At 37.5% G+C, this 14696-nt stretch overlaps 1 protein-coding gene across 3 annotated transcripts in view; it reads right to left on the bottom strand.

The window, feature by feature from the left end:
- Positions 1-398: 398 nt before the first annotated feature.
- LOC129771063 (probable tRNA N6-adenosine threonylcarbamoyltransferase, mitochondrial) overlaps positions 399-14696 on the bottom strand; it is an 86945-nt gene continuing 72647 nt past the window's right edge. For 2 of the 3 annotated variants that reach the window (XM_055774353.1, XM_055774351.1), the window contains exons 2-5: positions 10678-10818; positions 1402-1535; positions 877-1338; positions 399-815 (exon numbers count right to left, since the gene is read on the bottom strand). In XM_055774353.1, coding sequence (XP_055630328.1) covers positions 403-815; positions 877-1338; positions 1402-1507 — 981 coding nt within the window. In that variant the 5' untranslated portion in view covers positions 1508-1535; positions 10678-10818 and the 3' untranslated portion in view covers positions 399-402. The remainder of the gene's footprint in view (positions 816-876; positions 1339-1401; positions 1536-10677; positions 10819-14696) is intronic. The other variant, XM_055774352.1, reaches the window with a different exon arrangement.

Genomic DNA, 14696 nt, shown 5'->3' with positions numbered 1-14696 from the left:
TAAATAAGTGCAAATCATAATTGTATTACGTTTACCGAGAGAAAATCCGTTTTTTTATGACTCGATTATCCGGAGTGAAAAAAAATCAATACTCCGGATAATCGAGTCCGACCTGTACCTGAAAAATAAGAAAGGTTGGCATCTCTGCCCTCGACGGTTGGGAAGTCTCCCTTTTCTGCGGACCATACTTCGGCGAACGAATTCAGGCATGTACACAGAAATAGCAAGCCTTCAACGTGCATTCAACGCAGTTTCTTCGGCGTTTCACGTTTAAACAACGATTCTTAGAATTACTTAGAGTTAGATAATTGGATCATTTGGATCATTGTAGTCTGTTGATGCCAGAACAAATAAAATAAAATAAACTTTACTTTCTTCTCTAGAGAAAACGTGTCGTTAGTTTCATGCTTTATTCGGTATACTTTCTTCTTTGACATTTTGTATGAGATTGATTTTAAATGGAGCTCTGCTAAACACTTCAATATCGTCATAATGCAGTATTTGTTCATTAGTTAATAATAGTTCCACGCCATTCCAAGCAATCATAATGCCATTATCAGTGCAATGCTGCTTCTGTGGACGGAATGTTTCTATATCATATTGTTTCGCCATGCCAGATATTGTATTAAACAGAACATCATTTCTGGCCACTCCACCGGACACAACTATGCTTCGAAGTTTATTCGATTTAAGAAACATTTTTTCACAGAATACTATTGCTCTCCGAGTTCTTTGCAAAATATGTTTTGACGTAGCATTCAAAAAACTAGCACAGAAATCCTCGTAGTCCGGTAAAACAGCATCTGGTGCCAGATCTGCAATAAAATATAATTAAAAATATGTCATATCCCATCAAGATGAATATTTTCAATTTACCCAACAACTTTTCTTCTTTCAATATATGACGAGCACCTGTATTCTTGAGACCAGCAAAGCTAAACTGACAATCACGTTGCATTGAAAGTGGCAATGGAAATTCATATTTCGATGGATCTCGACTAGACGTTGCAGCCAATTCGATTGCCTGTCCTCCCGAAACATAAGCATACTGCGGTAGATTGCGAAGTTTTAGTCTTCGGGCTATTTTATCGAACGCTTCTCCTGGAGCGTCGTCTAGTGTTTCACCTAGTAGATAGAATTCTGAGGGATTCTTGACAAATGTCACTAATGAGTGGCCTCCGCTCAAAAGCACGCAAAGGAATGGCAGCGGAATTTTGTTCGTCATTCTTGCCATTAGAGCGTGGGCCTCCATATGATGTATCGGAATGATTGGTTTGTTATATCTTTTCGATAGGTACTTAGCATATCGTACTCCAACTAGTAAACTTAAAGATAACCCTGAGCGTAAGGAAAACAATACATTTATTAGATTTTTTTTCTCCATAGTTTTTGTTCGCATACCTGGTCTGTTTGTAACTGCTATGGCATCTATCTCAGATAAGCTTACATTTGCACGTCTAAATGTCTGGTTCACTACATTTTCAATACAATTTCGATGAAAGTCCATTGCAACAGTAGGTATAATTCCTCCAAACCTGATAATAAAAACAAAACTTGTGTTAGACCTTCGATTCCCTAATTCCGAACTCCCGAGCATGTCAACAAACGACGAAATCATTGATGAAGTGTTGGCCAATCTTTGAATCACCGTTAGAGAAGTTGCTAATGACAGAGAAGTATCGATCGACTCGTCCCATTCGATTTTTTACCAATGGTTTGGGCATGACACGGGTCGCGCGAAATTCGTACCAATATTACTCAATTTTGACCTAAAACAGCATCGCATTAACATTGCTAAGGAGCTGTTGGACTCTGTCCGTGACAAGCCAAGTTTGCTCTAAAATTATGGCTTTATGGTTATATCGTGAAAACAATACAAATTCAACCGGAAGATTGAAGCAAATTTAACCGTGAGATTGAAAGGAATTCAACCGGGAGGCTGCAAGAAAATCAATCGGAAGGTTGAAGAGAGTTCAATCGGGAGGTTGACGGGATTTAAATGGGGAAGTTGAAGGAAATTCAACCGGGAGTTTCAGCTGGTTCTAATTGAAATATTGCAGGTATATTGGAGGTAAGGTGGAAGAGGAGGTAAGTTTCTAATTCGTAGCTCATCTTTAGTTCTCAATCAGTTCATATAACCCATTCGGGATAGATTCGATTAAAATGCGCCATGTTGTAGTGTGTATTTCGTTCTACGCAGAGGATACTGCTCGTTTAAGCTCTTCAAACCACTCATACTACTGGTAAGCTGCATCTACTATTCGTACGATTACTCCTCATATGTTCTTGATAAGGTTTTGATTTAGTAAACAAGCTATCCAGTCTAGAATCTAAAGCCCCTATTCATTGAACTATTCCCTGACCTTCTGGATTTTATGAATTGATGCCAAATTACCCAATTAACACATTGTTTTTTATGCAAAAACAACATTACAATTATTCTGAAGTATTTAGTTGCGCTTATGACTGTGCATTCGTTGATGGTAAGCTATCTGAACCAGGCATTTTTGAGAAAATACTCCCCAAACCATAAAAACCCCATCTCCAAAGCTCCGGGTACAAAAACTAATGTGGAATCTAATCCCATGAGTTTCACTATTACAGGAGAACTTCTCTGATAAAACTTCAACTTGGATAGAATTTCTTCATATCAGAAGGACTTACGGAACGTATCATGTAATTTTTCAACTCGTAACTTTGCAGACTGCAGTTTAATGGTTTGAGGGAAATATTTTAAAAAAGGCCAGGTTCAGATAGCCTTTCATCAACAAGAATGCAAAGTCAGAAGTGCGATAAAGTACTTCATAATCATTTACTTTTGTTTTTGCATCAAAACACCATGACATCACCTGTGGAGGCGATCTGGCGTAGTGGTAACATCCATGCCTCTCACGCTAAAGTTCACCAGTTCAATTCTCACTCCCGACATTCTTCCAAAAATGGAAGTAAAAGTGACGAACCAGCCAAATGAATTGAAAGTCACTATAATACAGATAAAAAGAAAAAACCATGACAAAATCCGGAAGGTCATGACATGGTTTCATGAATAGGGGCTTCACATTCTGGACTGGTCAGCTTGTTTACTAAATCAAATCCTTGTCAAGAACTTATGAGGAGTGATCGTACGAATAGTAGATGCTGCTTACAAGTAGTATGAGTGGTTTGAAGAGCTTAAATGAACAATATCCTGTGCGTAGAACGAGGTACACACTACAACATGGCGCAGCTTGATCGAAACCACCACGAATGGGTTTTTTTTTAACTGATTGATAATTTAAGATGACCTTACAATTTGAAACTTATTGTATTCATGTGAAGTTGACGTTGATTTTATATAGGAGTGAGAATTTCTCCATCTGGTTCTATAGTTATGAAACACTTGAATTTTAGTTTCTTGAATGTTTCTCGCCTGAACACAACAATAAAGTTCAAATGGCCAGGCTTACAAATGAAGATAGTTATTATATCCTAAACCAATTATTTCAATTCAACCGACTTACATATCTCTGGAAACTCAAAAAAAAAAGAGTGGTTCTAAAGTTGTGAAACGCAGTGCAGTAGAAAGAAGTGAGTATAGGCAATCTGGTGATGGAAGGAAATTTATATCTAGAAGGCTGGTAAATACAACCGAGAGTTGAAGTTGATCCAATTATGAAAGTTAAGGAGGAACATCAAGTCTGGACGAAATGTTATGAAAGACCATAAAGAAGTTGAATAAGCAGGATGCAGGTGATTAGAACAAAGAGTTCATTGTGATACGAAAAGGAAGTACATTGTACTTTAAAGTGAAAAGGATTTTGGAATGAATTTCGTTACAATGCATCCATTTAATTCTTCCTTACGTAGAAGGAATGAATGCTTCTAGCACTGCGTGTTGCATTTTCGTCATGAATTTCGTCGATTTGAATGTTATGTTCCATATTGAATCATTGATGTAAAGGGGGATTGCAGGCGAGATGGAAAATGAAAGGTGAGAAGATTTTTTAAATCTGTTACGTCACAGATTTTGTTTATGTATGTTACTTTTCTTATAATAGTCCACTATATAGGAAAAGTGTTGTTATTAGAAGTAAAAATAAGCAAATGAAATGAACGATCTATTTTTTCCCTAAATCAATGCTAGCGTTCAAAATCATAAGGTCCCGACATTCTAACAGAAACTGAAATTTCAATATTTTTGAAGTGTTCTAAACTTAATTTCAATTCAATTTTACTTCTCGTTACGTCGACCAAAAACGTTAACGAACAAAGTCAGAGTCACACAATCTTTTGTTCCTTTGACGGATAAACATTTGACAGAGCATGGGAAAAAGGTTGCAAGTTATTTCATGTAAAATTAACTTGAAAAATAAATTTAATTGACTCCGTATAACTTAGATTGAGACAAAAAGTTTTCCGCTTGCGTCTTATGGCGGGTTTACATTAGGGAGATCTATAGCTATAGATGGATTTATTCACGTGAAAGTAGGTGTAAACGGGTGAGAATAAATATGATACACTTATTCGAGGTATATATAACTTGAGTAAATTCAGCATATGTAAACGCTTGTGAATTTCTCACTGGTGAGAAATCACTAAAGTTGGATGCAGTTCTACTTTAGGTGAATAAATGCACCGAAAATATGAATATATTCATTATAGAAGTTCACGCTAGTGTAAACGGTTGATGCGATTTCTATAAATCTCATCATATTTCTTCACATGAATATATCACTAGTCTAAACCCACCCTTAGTTTTAGACGACTTAAGTTTTCAGCACCCTAATTGTGAAAAAGTAATTACAATTGCTGACAAAAGTCGAACTTCCATGAAGTTGCTCTTGAATCCATACATAGTAGACATTAGAATACTATTTCTGAAATCAAAGAAAAAATTAAACATTTTAGTTCGTGATATGTTCTGATTTTTCCCATAATGCGAAAAATATGAATTGGAAATTTGTACTTAGCTTTTGTATATCCTCTTTCAACGTTATTCGATGACACATTCAATTTTGTACCATTTGAGTAACTGACTGGTATGCCTGATATGTGAACTTCCTATCTTCCTGGCTACTAACACAATCAAAATTTAACACAACCAAAACCCGTGAATCTTCCCACCTTCTATTCTTAATCTCGGATTGCAGGGTTCATCTTTATATAATAATGTTAGTCTCGATCACCCCTCGTGATGTCAACAGAGAGAATGGAAGGGGAAGAAGAAAAAGGGACACGGTTAATGGAAAGGAAAGAGGACAGGACGGGACGAATTGCATCGGAAGTCAGTCCATTACATCAAGAACACAGAGACAAAGAATATTAGAAACATGCAATGAAATTGTAACGTCGTGTTTGACCCTGTCGAAACTGACAGCATTCGACTAGCGCTATCTGTGTGTCGACAGGGAAGTTGCATCGTTTCGTGTTTCGATGAAATTGTCTCAACTGAAACTTCCCTGCGATTTTTATACAACAACGGAAAAACGTCACCAACGGAAAAAAAGACAGCCTAAAAGTAAGAGAAGGATAGGATATTTTGATGGTAGAGAGCGCGAAGTCCGAAAAGATAAATCACTTTAGTGGGGAGCGCCGAAGTCGTGAGTCGCGGAAAGATAAAACGAAAAAAGAAAAAAAACACGACGCGAAATTGTAAGTCCGGTTCGATAGTCGGTGACCGGTGGTGACTAGAGATGGGCAAAACAGTTCACTTTGGTGAACGGTTCAGTCACAAACCGTTCATCTATATGAATCAGTTTTTGACGTAGGACTACGTCTTTCATTTCTATACCGGGGTGTAAAATCAAAGTTTCGAAAACGAAAGCGTTACGCCGGAGACCGAGATTTTGAGCGTTAATAGCTCCTAAACAACTGAACGAAATGGTATGATAAACACTTCATTCGAAAGATAAAATGTCTACGCGTTATATACTTGTTACTTTTGATCCAAAAACTTGTTTCAATAGTCTTAAAATTGCTTTCAAAACAGGCTATTGAAATCACCAATCGGTATATAAGCGAGCGGCGCTCGGAAATCCACTCAGTTCTAATTGAACAGCGATTGGAGCATGTTGTAGCTGTTGCGGTGAAGCTCTTTATTTATCATGAAAGCGCGAATGAACGGTGTCACCAAGAGCCTGTTTGTGCACCCTAGGCCAGAAGGGAATCTATCAGGAGGAGAGTGATGCCACAAACGGTTCCCTGGGAAGACATCGCTACACACACATACACGCGCGGCTATTAACAGGTGGTTATCGAGTTGGCATTAACCACTGGTGGGCTTCCAGTATCGAGGAAAATGTGGAAATATCTAATCGTTACTGAAAATAATCTGCCGTTCCTCTGGGAATTTTCAAAATATATTCATGTGAAAGAGTTTAATTGAATGTTTTCTATCCATGTTACACTGTGACCAAATATGTTTCAATTAAGTGCTATTAACAGGTGGTTATCGAGTTGGCATTAACCACTGGCGGGCTTCCAGTATCGAGGAAAATGTGGAAATATCTAATCGTTACTGAAAATAATCTGCCAGTTCCTTTGGGAATTTTCAAAATATATTCATGTGAAAGAGTTTAATTGAATGTTTTCTATCCATGTAACACTGTGACCAAATATGTTTCAATCAAGTGCTATTAACAGGTGGTTATCGAGTTGGCATTAACCACTGGTGGGCTTCCAGTATCGAGGAAAATGTGGAAATATCTAATCGTTACTGAAAATAATCTGCCAGTTCCTTTGGGAATTTTCAAAATATATTCATGTGAAAGAGTTTAATTGAATGTTTTCTATCCATGTTACACTGTGACCAAATATGTTTCAATCAAGTGCTATTAACAGGTGGTTATCGAGTTGGCATTAACCACTGGTGGGCTTCCAGTATCGAGGAAAATGTGGAAATATCTAATCGTTACTGAAAATAATCTGCCAGTTCCTTTGGGAATTTTCAAAATATATTCATGTGAAAGAGTTTAATTGAATGTTTTCTATCCATGTAACACTGTGACCAAATACATTTGGTTTTGTGGTTTTTCAATCAATCGCAATTAACAGGATAGCTTCAGAAGATTATTCTTCCCCATCAGTAGGATATTTCCGTATCCAATATTGTATGCGCCCGCAATCGATTATTGCTCAGTCGCCGAAAGTTCCGAGCTCAGAGAGTTCATTCCCCTCTAGTTTGCCTTCCAAATTGCCATTGTAAACCACACCTTCTTTCGATTCAATCATACACAAAAAGCATACTTAAGCGATATTCTGGTGGTGAGACACATTCATTTTTCGTGAGGACATCGACAAGACAACATCGTTGCCTAACGTGCTGGAGGAGGTGGACGGCGAAGGATCGACACATACACGCGCAGAACTCTTTCCGTTAGGATGCCATTCAGCATCGAGAAAGTTCCGGAAAGATCTAATCATTGCTGGAAAATAATCTGCCAGTTCCTTTGGGAATTTTCAAAATATATTCATGTGAAAGAGTTTAATTGAATGTTTTCTATCCATGTAACACTGTGACCAAATATGTTTTAATCAAGTGCTATTAACAGGTGGTTATCGAGTTGGCATTAACCACTGGTGGGCTTCCAGTATCGAGGAAAATGTGGAAATAACTAATCGTTACTGAAAATAATCTGCCAGTTCCTCTGGGAATTTTCAACATATATTCATGTGAAAGAGTTTAATTGAATGTTTTCTATCCATGTTACACTGTGACCAAATATGTTTCAATCAAGTGCTATTAACAGGTGGTTATCGAGTTGGCATTAACCACTGGTGGGCTTCCAGTATCGAGGAAAATGTGGAAATATCTAATCGTTACTGAAAATAATCTGCCAGTTCCTTTGGGAATTTTCAAAATATATTCATGTGAAAGAGTTTAATTGAATGTTTTCTATCCATGTAACACTGTGACCAAATATGTTTCAATCAAGTGCTATTAACAGGTGGTTATCGAGTTGGCATTAACCACTGGTGGGCTTCCAGTATCGAGGAAAATGTGGAAATAACTAATCGTTACTGAAAATAATCTGCCAGTTCCTCTGGGAATTTTCAAAATATATTCATGTGAAAGAGTTTAATTGAATGTTTTCTATCCATGTAACACTGTGACCAAATATGTTTCAATCAAGTGCTATTAACAGGTGGTTATCGAGTTGGCATTAACCACTGGTGGGCTTCCAGTATCGAGGAAAATGTGGAAATATCTAATCGTTACTGAAAATAATCTGCCAGTTCCTTTGGGAATTTTCAAAATATATTCATGTGAAAGAGTTTAATTGAATGTTTTCTATCCATGTAACACTGTGACCAAATACATTTGGTTTTGTGGTTTTTCAATCAATCGCAATCAACAGGATAGCTTCTGAAGATTATTCTTCCCCATCAGTAGGATATTTCCGTATCCAATATTGGATGCATAAAACCTTGTGCCTCCAACGTAACGCTCTCGTTTTCGAAGTTCTCCAAATATTCATTCATTCAGAATGAATTCAGATTCAACTTCATACAAATGATCTCTAAATCAACGATAGTCCTACGTCACCCTTGCGGTTATACCATAGATATAACCCACTTCCTGTTTTTTGAACAGTTCTTTCGCTCTTTCGTTCAGCGGTATTCAGAACAACATAAAATATTAGCTGGAACCCAACATCTATAGACAGCTATCCATATATATCGTTGGATTGGATAGTGTACGTATGGGATTTATATTTTTGAAATTTAGTGGGGAAAGATACGGTGCTTCTTCTTTAAAAGTCGCAAACTGTATGTGAAAATATGTTTATCGAACGACAAAAGTATAAGTAATAATTTAATGCGAACAAAATATGTGCAATTTTTCATATTTTCTGTATGGACAACACACAGATTCCATGTAAGATCATATTTCATTCAGAGGAAAAATTCAGCAACTATTTCTACTAACAAAAGATGCACACAGATTCCATGTAAGATCATATTTTATTCAGAGGAAAAATTCAGCAACTATTTCTACTAACAATCAATTAATAAACAATCACGATAACACGTACACGCAATAGGCCAAACAATGGATTGAAAGCAACGAAAAAACTTTCTTCTCAACTTGCCCTCACTATGAGATTTTATGTTTACCTAATTCTTGAATCGCCCCAGCTTCCCCTAGATTTTTTTCTGATAATCAGGAAGTATATGAATGTTTCGCGGAATTGAAGAAAATACATGAAATTGAAAATATACAGCTTCGCCTTTAAAACTACGAAAATCTAATTTAATTTTTAACCCAAAATTGAGTATACATCAACAAAATAAACCTTGGGTTACATGCATTTTGCTCGTAAATAACAATATCGTTTTATTTTTCTTACAAGCATTCTCGTTCTATTTATCCATTCCGTCCAGCGCAAATCAGTTCAGCTGCACTCTTTCGTTCGCAAACAATTTGCCCGCAAACACTTCGTTCTCGAACAGTTCGTTCTCAAACAGTTCACTCCCAATCAGTTCTTTCCCATACAGTTCACTCGCAAACAGTTCGTTCACAAACAGTTCACTCTCAATCAGTTCACTCTAAAACAGTTCACTCACAAACCGTTCTTTCGGAATCAGTTCGTTCACAAACCGTTCGCCCGCAATCAGTTCGTGGGGAGAACTACCGTTCTTTGAAAAAGAACGACCGTTCGTTCACTCTTTTCGGCGAATTAGTTCTTTCGTACCGTTCGTGAACGGTTTGCCCATCTCTAGTGGTGACCCCAGAGCGTATTCCGTATGTGAAGATATCTTACGAGACCCTCAGACGTTCCGGGACTAAAAAGGAGACCGCAAAACCTGGTGGCTGGCAGTCTTCACTAAAGTGCCGTGAAATTGTTATTATCAAAACTTAAGGTAAACCTTGAAAACCCGTCCCATCCTATTTTGTGTCGTCCATTTGTCCGATTAGGACACTCCAATGTGTAGAAAAAAAGAAGCATGGAAGATGAAATGTTTGAGTGAGAACGCCCGCCCTGAAGGTTTCTAGCCGGACCATTCAAAACGTAGCAGCTTCCCTCGGCGACAGTGGCGTTGAAGCTGTTGTTCACTTGGGTACAAAAACGTTCGTTACAAAATTTCAATCGATTAATATGTTTTATATTATTTCATAGGTCTTTATACTTTCATCAAAGGTAAGTTGCTTACTTTTAGTTCATGACTCGAAAAAAGTCAAGTTGCGTTATTTGTGTTGGAGTATAAAAAAATGCACTGTTTTGAAGAGGCTGAATTAGATGATTATTAAGCATTGGTCTACATAGATTGACGATAAATGAAATAAATAAATAAACAAAAGCTTAATCATTCCAATGGAAGCTGAATTGGAATAGACAAAATCGAAGACGAGCCAAAATATGTGCAAAGTGGATGTCAAAAATTAACTGAACATTCAAAATGGTCTAACTTGTCAACATAAGAGAAAAACATGAGTATCAACATAACGCCACAAAAAAATATCGAAAACACAATATACGAAACCCGGGGAAATTCGAAAGTCCTCGTAAAGAAAGTAAGTCACAATACAATTGTCAGGATTGTAAGTCACAGCGATTTGTTAAGTATAAAAAGTTTGACTCCTCGTCTGATCAGAGCAGTTGAGCTTAAACGTGGTGTCCATCGACTCCTTTGAGGTTGTCTAATTGTAATATCGTGATAACCTGACAATTATTACATCGGAATGAGTTTACTTACTTCAAGTGGCTGTTCTGCTGAGAGTATATGTAGTCACCAAGAACGTTGCCATCACTACTGACTATTGCTGCACCAGTATCATCACAGCTTGTTTCTATTCCCAACACGTATGGTCGTATGGCGTTTGCATGAGCAAATCGTCTGAAATCAAAGTTAGGTTAACGATAAATGCAAATTTCATGCAAAATTCTGGTTCATATAGCGGAATAATACAATATTCTCTCCTCTGACCGAAAGAGGACAAAAATACGAGAACAACGAGTTGCAGATAGTTTCCACCATCGACGGTCAGACATCCTATTAACTGCTCTGCTGTGCACTTTACAAGACTAATTTCTGCATTCTTACAGGTTCAGTTACATTGAACTTTATTCTAGACTGATCAGGATACGAAACCGATTAGGGTCAACTCGTGTTTAGGAAGGGTCATATTTTCTTCAGGATGAAAAGATGTTATAAAGAGATTGTGACAATGTATTACTCCTTTTCGTGTTTTGAATTTTCCTGAAATTGAGCGTTCACAAATAGTAAAAATAACATACAAAAATATCGCTTTTATTCGTTTTATTGTTCGATGAGCATTTTGGCTCACTATATGATAAAACCGTGAGTATTTTTACAGTTTCATTGTTTCTCCCTTATACATTTTATCATCAATGCAATTAATGCCACTTTTTTTGTTTACCGATACAAATATACTTCGATTACCTGAGATGGCCGAAACAGTTCACTTAGATGAACGGATCAGTGGCTAGTTCCAGTTCTTTTCAACTGTTGTTAAGCTCTTTCGTTCAGCGGTATCAATATGGGTATCAAGAACAACAAACGTGGGCCCTCAAGCTGGGTATCGAATTCTCTACGGAGAAAACTGAAATGGTCGTTTTTTCTAGGAAGCACGAACCCGCCCAATTCCAGCTTTACCTATCCGGCAAAACGATCCAACACTCTATGTTTTTCAAATACCTGGGTGTATATTTTGATTCTAAATGTACCTGGGGGAGACACATTGTGTATTTGAAACAGAAATGCCAGCAAAGAATCAATTTTCTCCAAACAATAACCGGAACATGGTGGGGTGCCCATCCAGGAGACCTCATTCAGTTGTACAAAACAACGATATTGTCAGTGTTAGAATATGGCAGTTTTTGCTTCCGATCAGCTGCCAGGATTCATATTCTCAAGCTGGAGAGGATACAATATCGTTGCTTGCGTATAGCCATGGGGTGTTTGCATTCGACACATACGATGAGTCTCGAAGTTTTGGCAGGAGTACCCCCGCTTACTCTTCGGTTCACAGAATTATCCTACAGATTTCTCATCCGTTGCAAGATCATGAATCCATTGGTGATTGATAACTTCGAAAATCTACTCCAGCTGACTCCTCAGTCAAGTGCATGGTTCAAGGGATTGAATGTAGGTCGTGATTTCATTCGCGTGATATCTCGGCTTATGTCCAATCACTACAACCTAAACGCGCATCTCTATCGCATTGGGCTCGCAGCAAACAATCTTTGTGATTGTGGCGATGGCTACCACGACATCGAGCATGTTGTCTGGTCGTGTATCCGGTTCCATGCTGCTCGCTCTCAGCTCTCTAGAGCACTGAGAGCAAAAGGCAGACAATCGGATATCCCCGTCCGGGATATCTTAGGTAGCCGGGATCCTGATCTTCTGCTTCATCTATACCTGTTCCTCAGAAACGCCGATGTCAACGTTTAATGATGTTTCCTTCGTTGTGTCCCCGTTTCATATCCCTCCTATCCGATCGATAAACTTTTACTTAGTCGCGGCAATACATACACACACTCTTTACAGATGCACGGGCCAAAGGTTGTGCAGTCCACTGATCATTCAACAAGAGCCAAAGGTTGTACCGCTCATGACAACTCTACACGAACTGATGATTGCGCCGGCTAGTGACCATTCTATCCTGGATTCCTCGAGTCGAGAAGCACCACGCTAGATATGGGGTACAGACTAGGAAGCGTTGCTGATTAATGGTCAGCTGCATCCCAATAGGAAGTAGCCCGTGTCGGGCACACGTATAGAGCATCGAAGACTGCAACATACCAATTATGAGAACACTTGTAATACTAACCTCGAGCCAACCGCGAGTAATCGGTTACATATTACTAACACAGTTGTAAGACAAAAATTGTCAAAATATTGGACTCCCGGCCCCGTCAGGCTAACGCCACATGTGCCTTAATAAAAAATATATTTTGGGGGGAAAAAAAAAGAACAACATAAGACGTTAGCTGAAATCCAACATACATAGAATCAGCTAGAATAGATATTCATATTCTAGCATTGATATTGATGGACTTTTTTTTATTTGTATGGAACTTATATTTTTGAAATTACGGGCGAAAGAAAGGGGCTTTTTCTTCAAAAGTCTAGCCTTTATTAAAAAAATATTGAACTTGCAAAAGAAAAAGATTTTATTTTCGTAATTATTGATTGTATTCGTTTTTTATTGTTTTCATGGCTTTGGACTAGAGGGCGCTATATTTTTTAACATATCTCGATTTTCAAATTTAATATGTTTTAAGCAGTGGCGTCTCGTGAGTAAATTGAGCAGTTGTGCACCTACACGGTGAACTAACGAAACCCAAAATTTGATAAATTTCTGCTCAACATTGCAAAAGAAAGGGGCTAATTAGTGCTCGAATATTGTTTTTTTATATAAGAATTTTAGTGGATTGACTGAACTATCTCGTGTTTCCTCATATTTCAAACATTTCTGAGTCTAATTCTAATTTTGAGCTATTTTTCATAATCGTGCGTAGTAGATTGTATATAAATTCAATATTACATTGCATAAGTTTAGATGCGTAATGGAGTGCGATAGAATGTTTCTTAAACATAATATTAGAGTCTTGTTTTCAGAGACAAATTATCTTTTTAATTAAATTTCTTCTGGTGATACGGTAATGAAATTTAAATCGCAAATCAGTCGCAAAAAGGTTTTCCAATAAATTGCTCCTGATGTTGAAGTTCAAGAAGCGATTTGTGCTCAATAGCCATAATTATAAGCTTTTTCAGTCGCTCCTCTCCCATCGTTGATCATAAGTAGGTTTTCAGTCTACGAAGAAGTAAAAAACTTTGTTTGACCGATGCTGTGGTTGGAGGAAGCGTTAGTACAGTGGTAGACATTCGTTTAGCCGCACCCTATTTTTCCTCAATATTTTTAAAAATAAGTCAATTCTTTGTACAGTTTTGCTCATATAATACGATTATTGTTTATTTTCATCGAATTCATTCTAAAAAAAGTATAAATTCACTTTTTGTTTTCTAAGTAATTCAAATATGTGGAATCAGGGTGGACATTCGTTTAGCCGCATCGAAAAATTTCAATAAAAGAAAATTTATGCGGAAAATTTCGAGTCCAATCGGTAGCTAATATTTAGTATGTCCACCTCCATTTCGGATCACTTTGAAAATTCGATTTGGCATCGAGTCAGACAGCTTTTAAAGTGTTGCCATATTGATTATAGCCCAACATTCCTAAATTACTGCCTTGAGACTGGAAATGTTGTCAAATTGTCATCCGTTTGTATAGACAATCTCGGCCAAGATTCTCCATAGGTTCTCTATGGAATTGCAATCGACTGCCAGCAGATCATTCAAGAGGCGGAATGTCTTTCTCGGCAAACCATGCCTTCGATTGCTTGGAAACGTGGATCTATGCATAATCCTGCTTAAAAAACGACATCCTCGGTTGCGTTATTCTCAATATTTTGTTTACTTTTGGAGCAGGGAAAAGCCCATTTTAGTTTGCTATAAGCTTTTTTCTAAAATGGGCATAAAACCTGCTTATTTTTGCGTCAACAGAATAAAATAGTCCAAATGACACAATCTTAATCCTAACAAAAAACAGCTTATTCTAATATGGCCAATCAAAACGTCCTCCAGTAATTGAAGATACTTTTCGGAGTTCATTCGGGTGAAAATGAAACAAATGAGAAGCTTGCTGTGATAGGAAACGGCTCTCCACATTGTCAAACTTCCGCCCCCAA

Source organism: Toxorhynchites rutilus, chromosome 2 (genome assembly GCF_029784135.1).
Source record: "Toxorhynchites rutilus septentrionalis strain SRP chromosome 2, ASM2978413v1, whole genome shotgun sequence".
Taxonomy (NCBI): Eukaryota; Metazoa; Arthropoda; class Insecta; order Diptera; family Culicidae; genus Toxorhynchites; species Toxorhynchites rutilus.
Note: the sequence above shows the minus strand (reverse complement) of the source record. Positions and strands in the feature narration are given on the sequence as shown.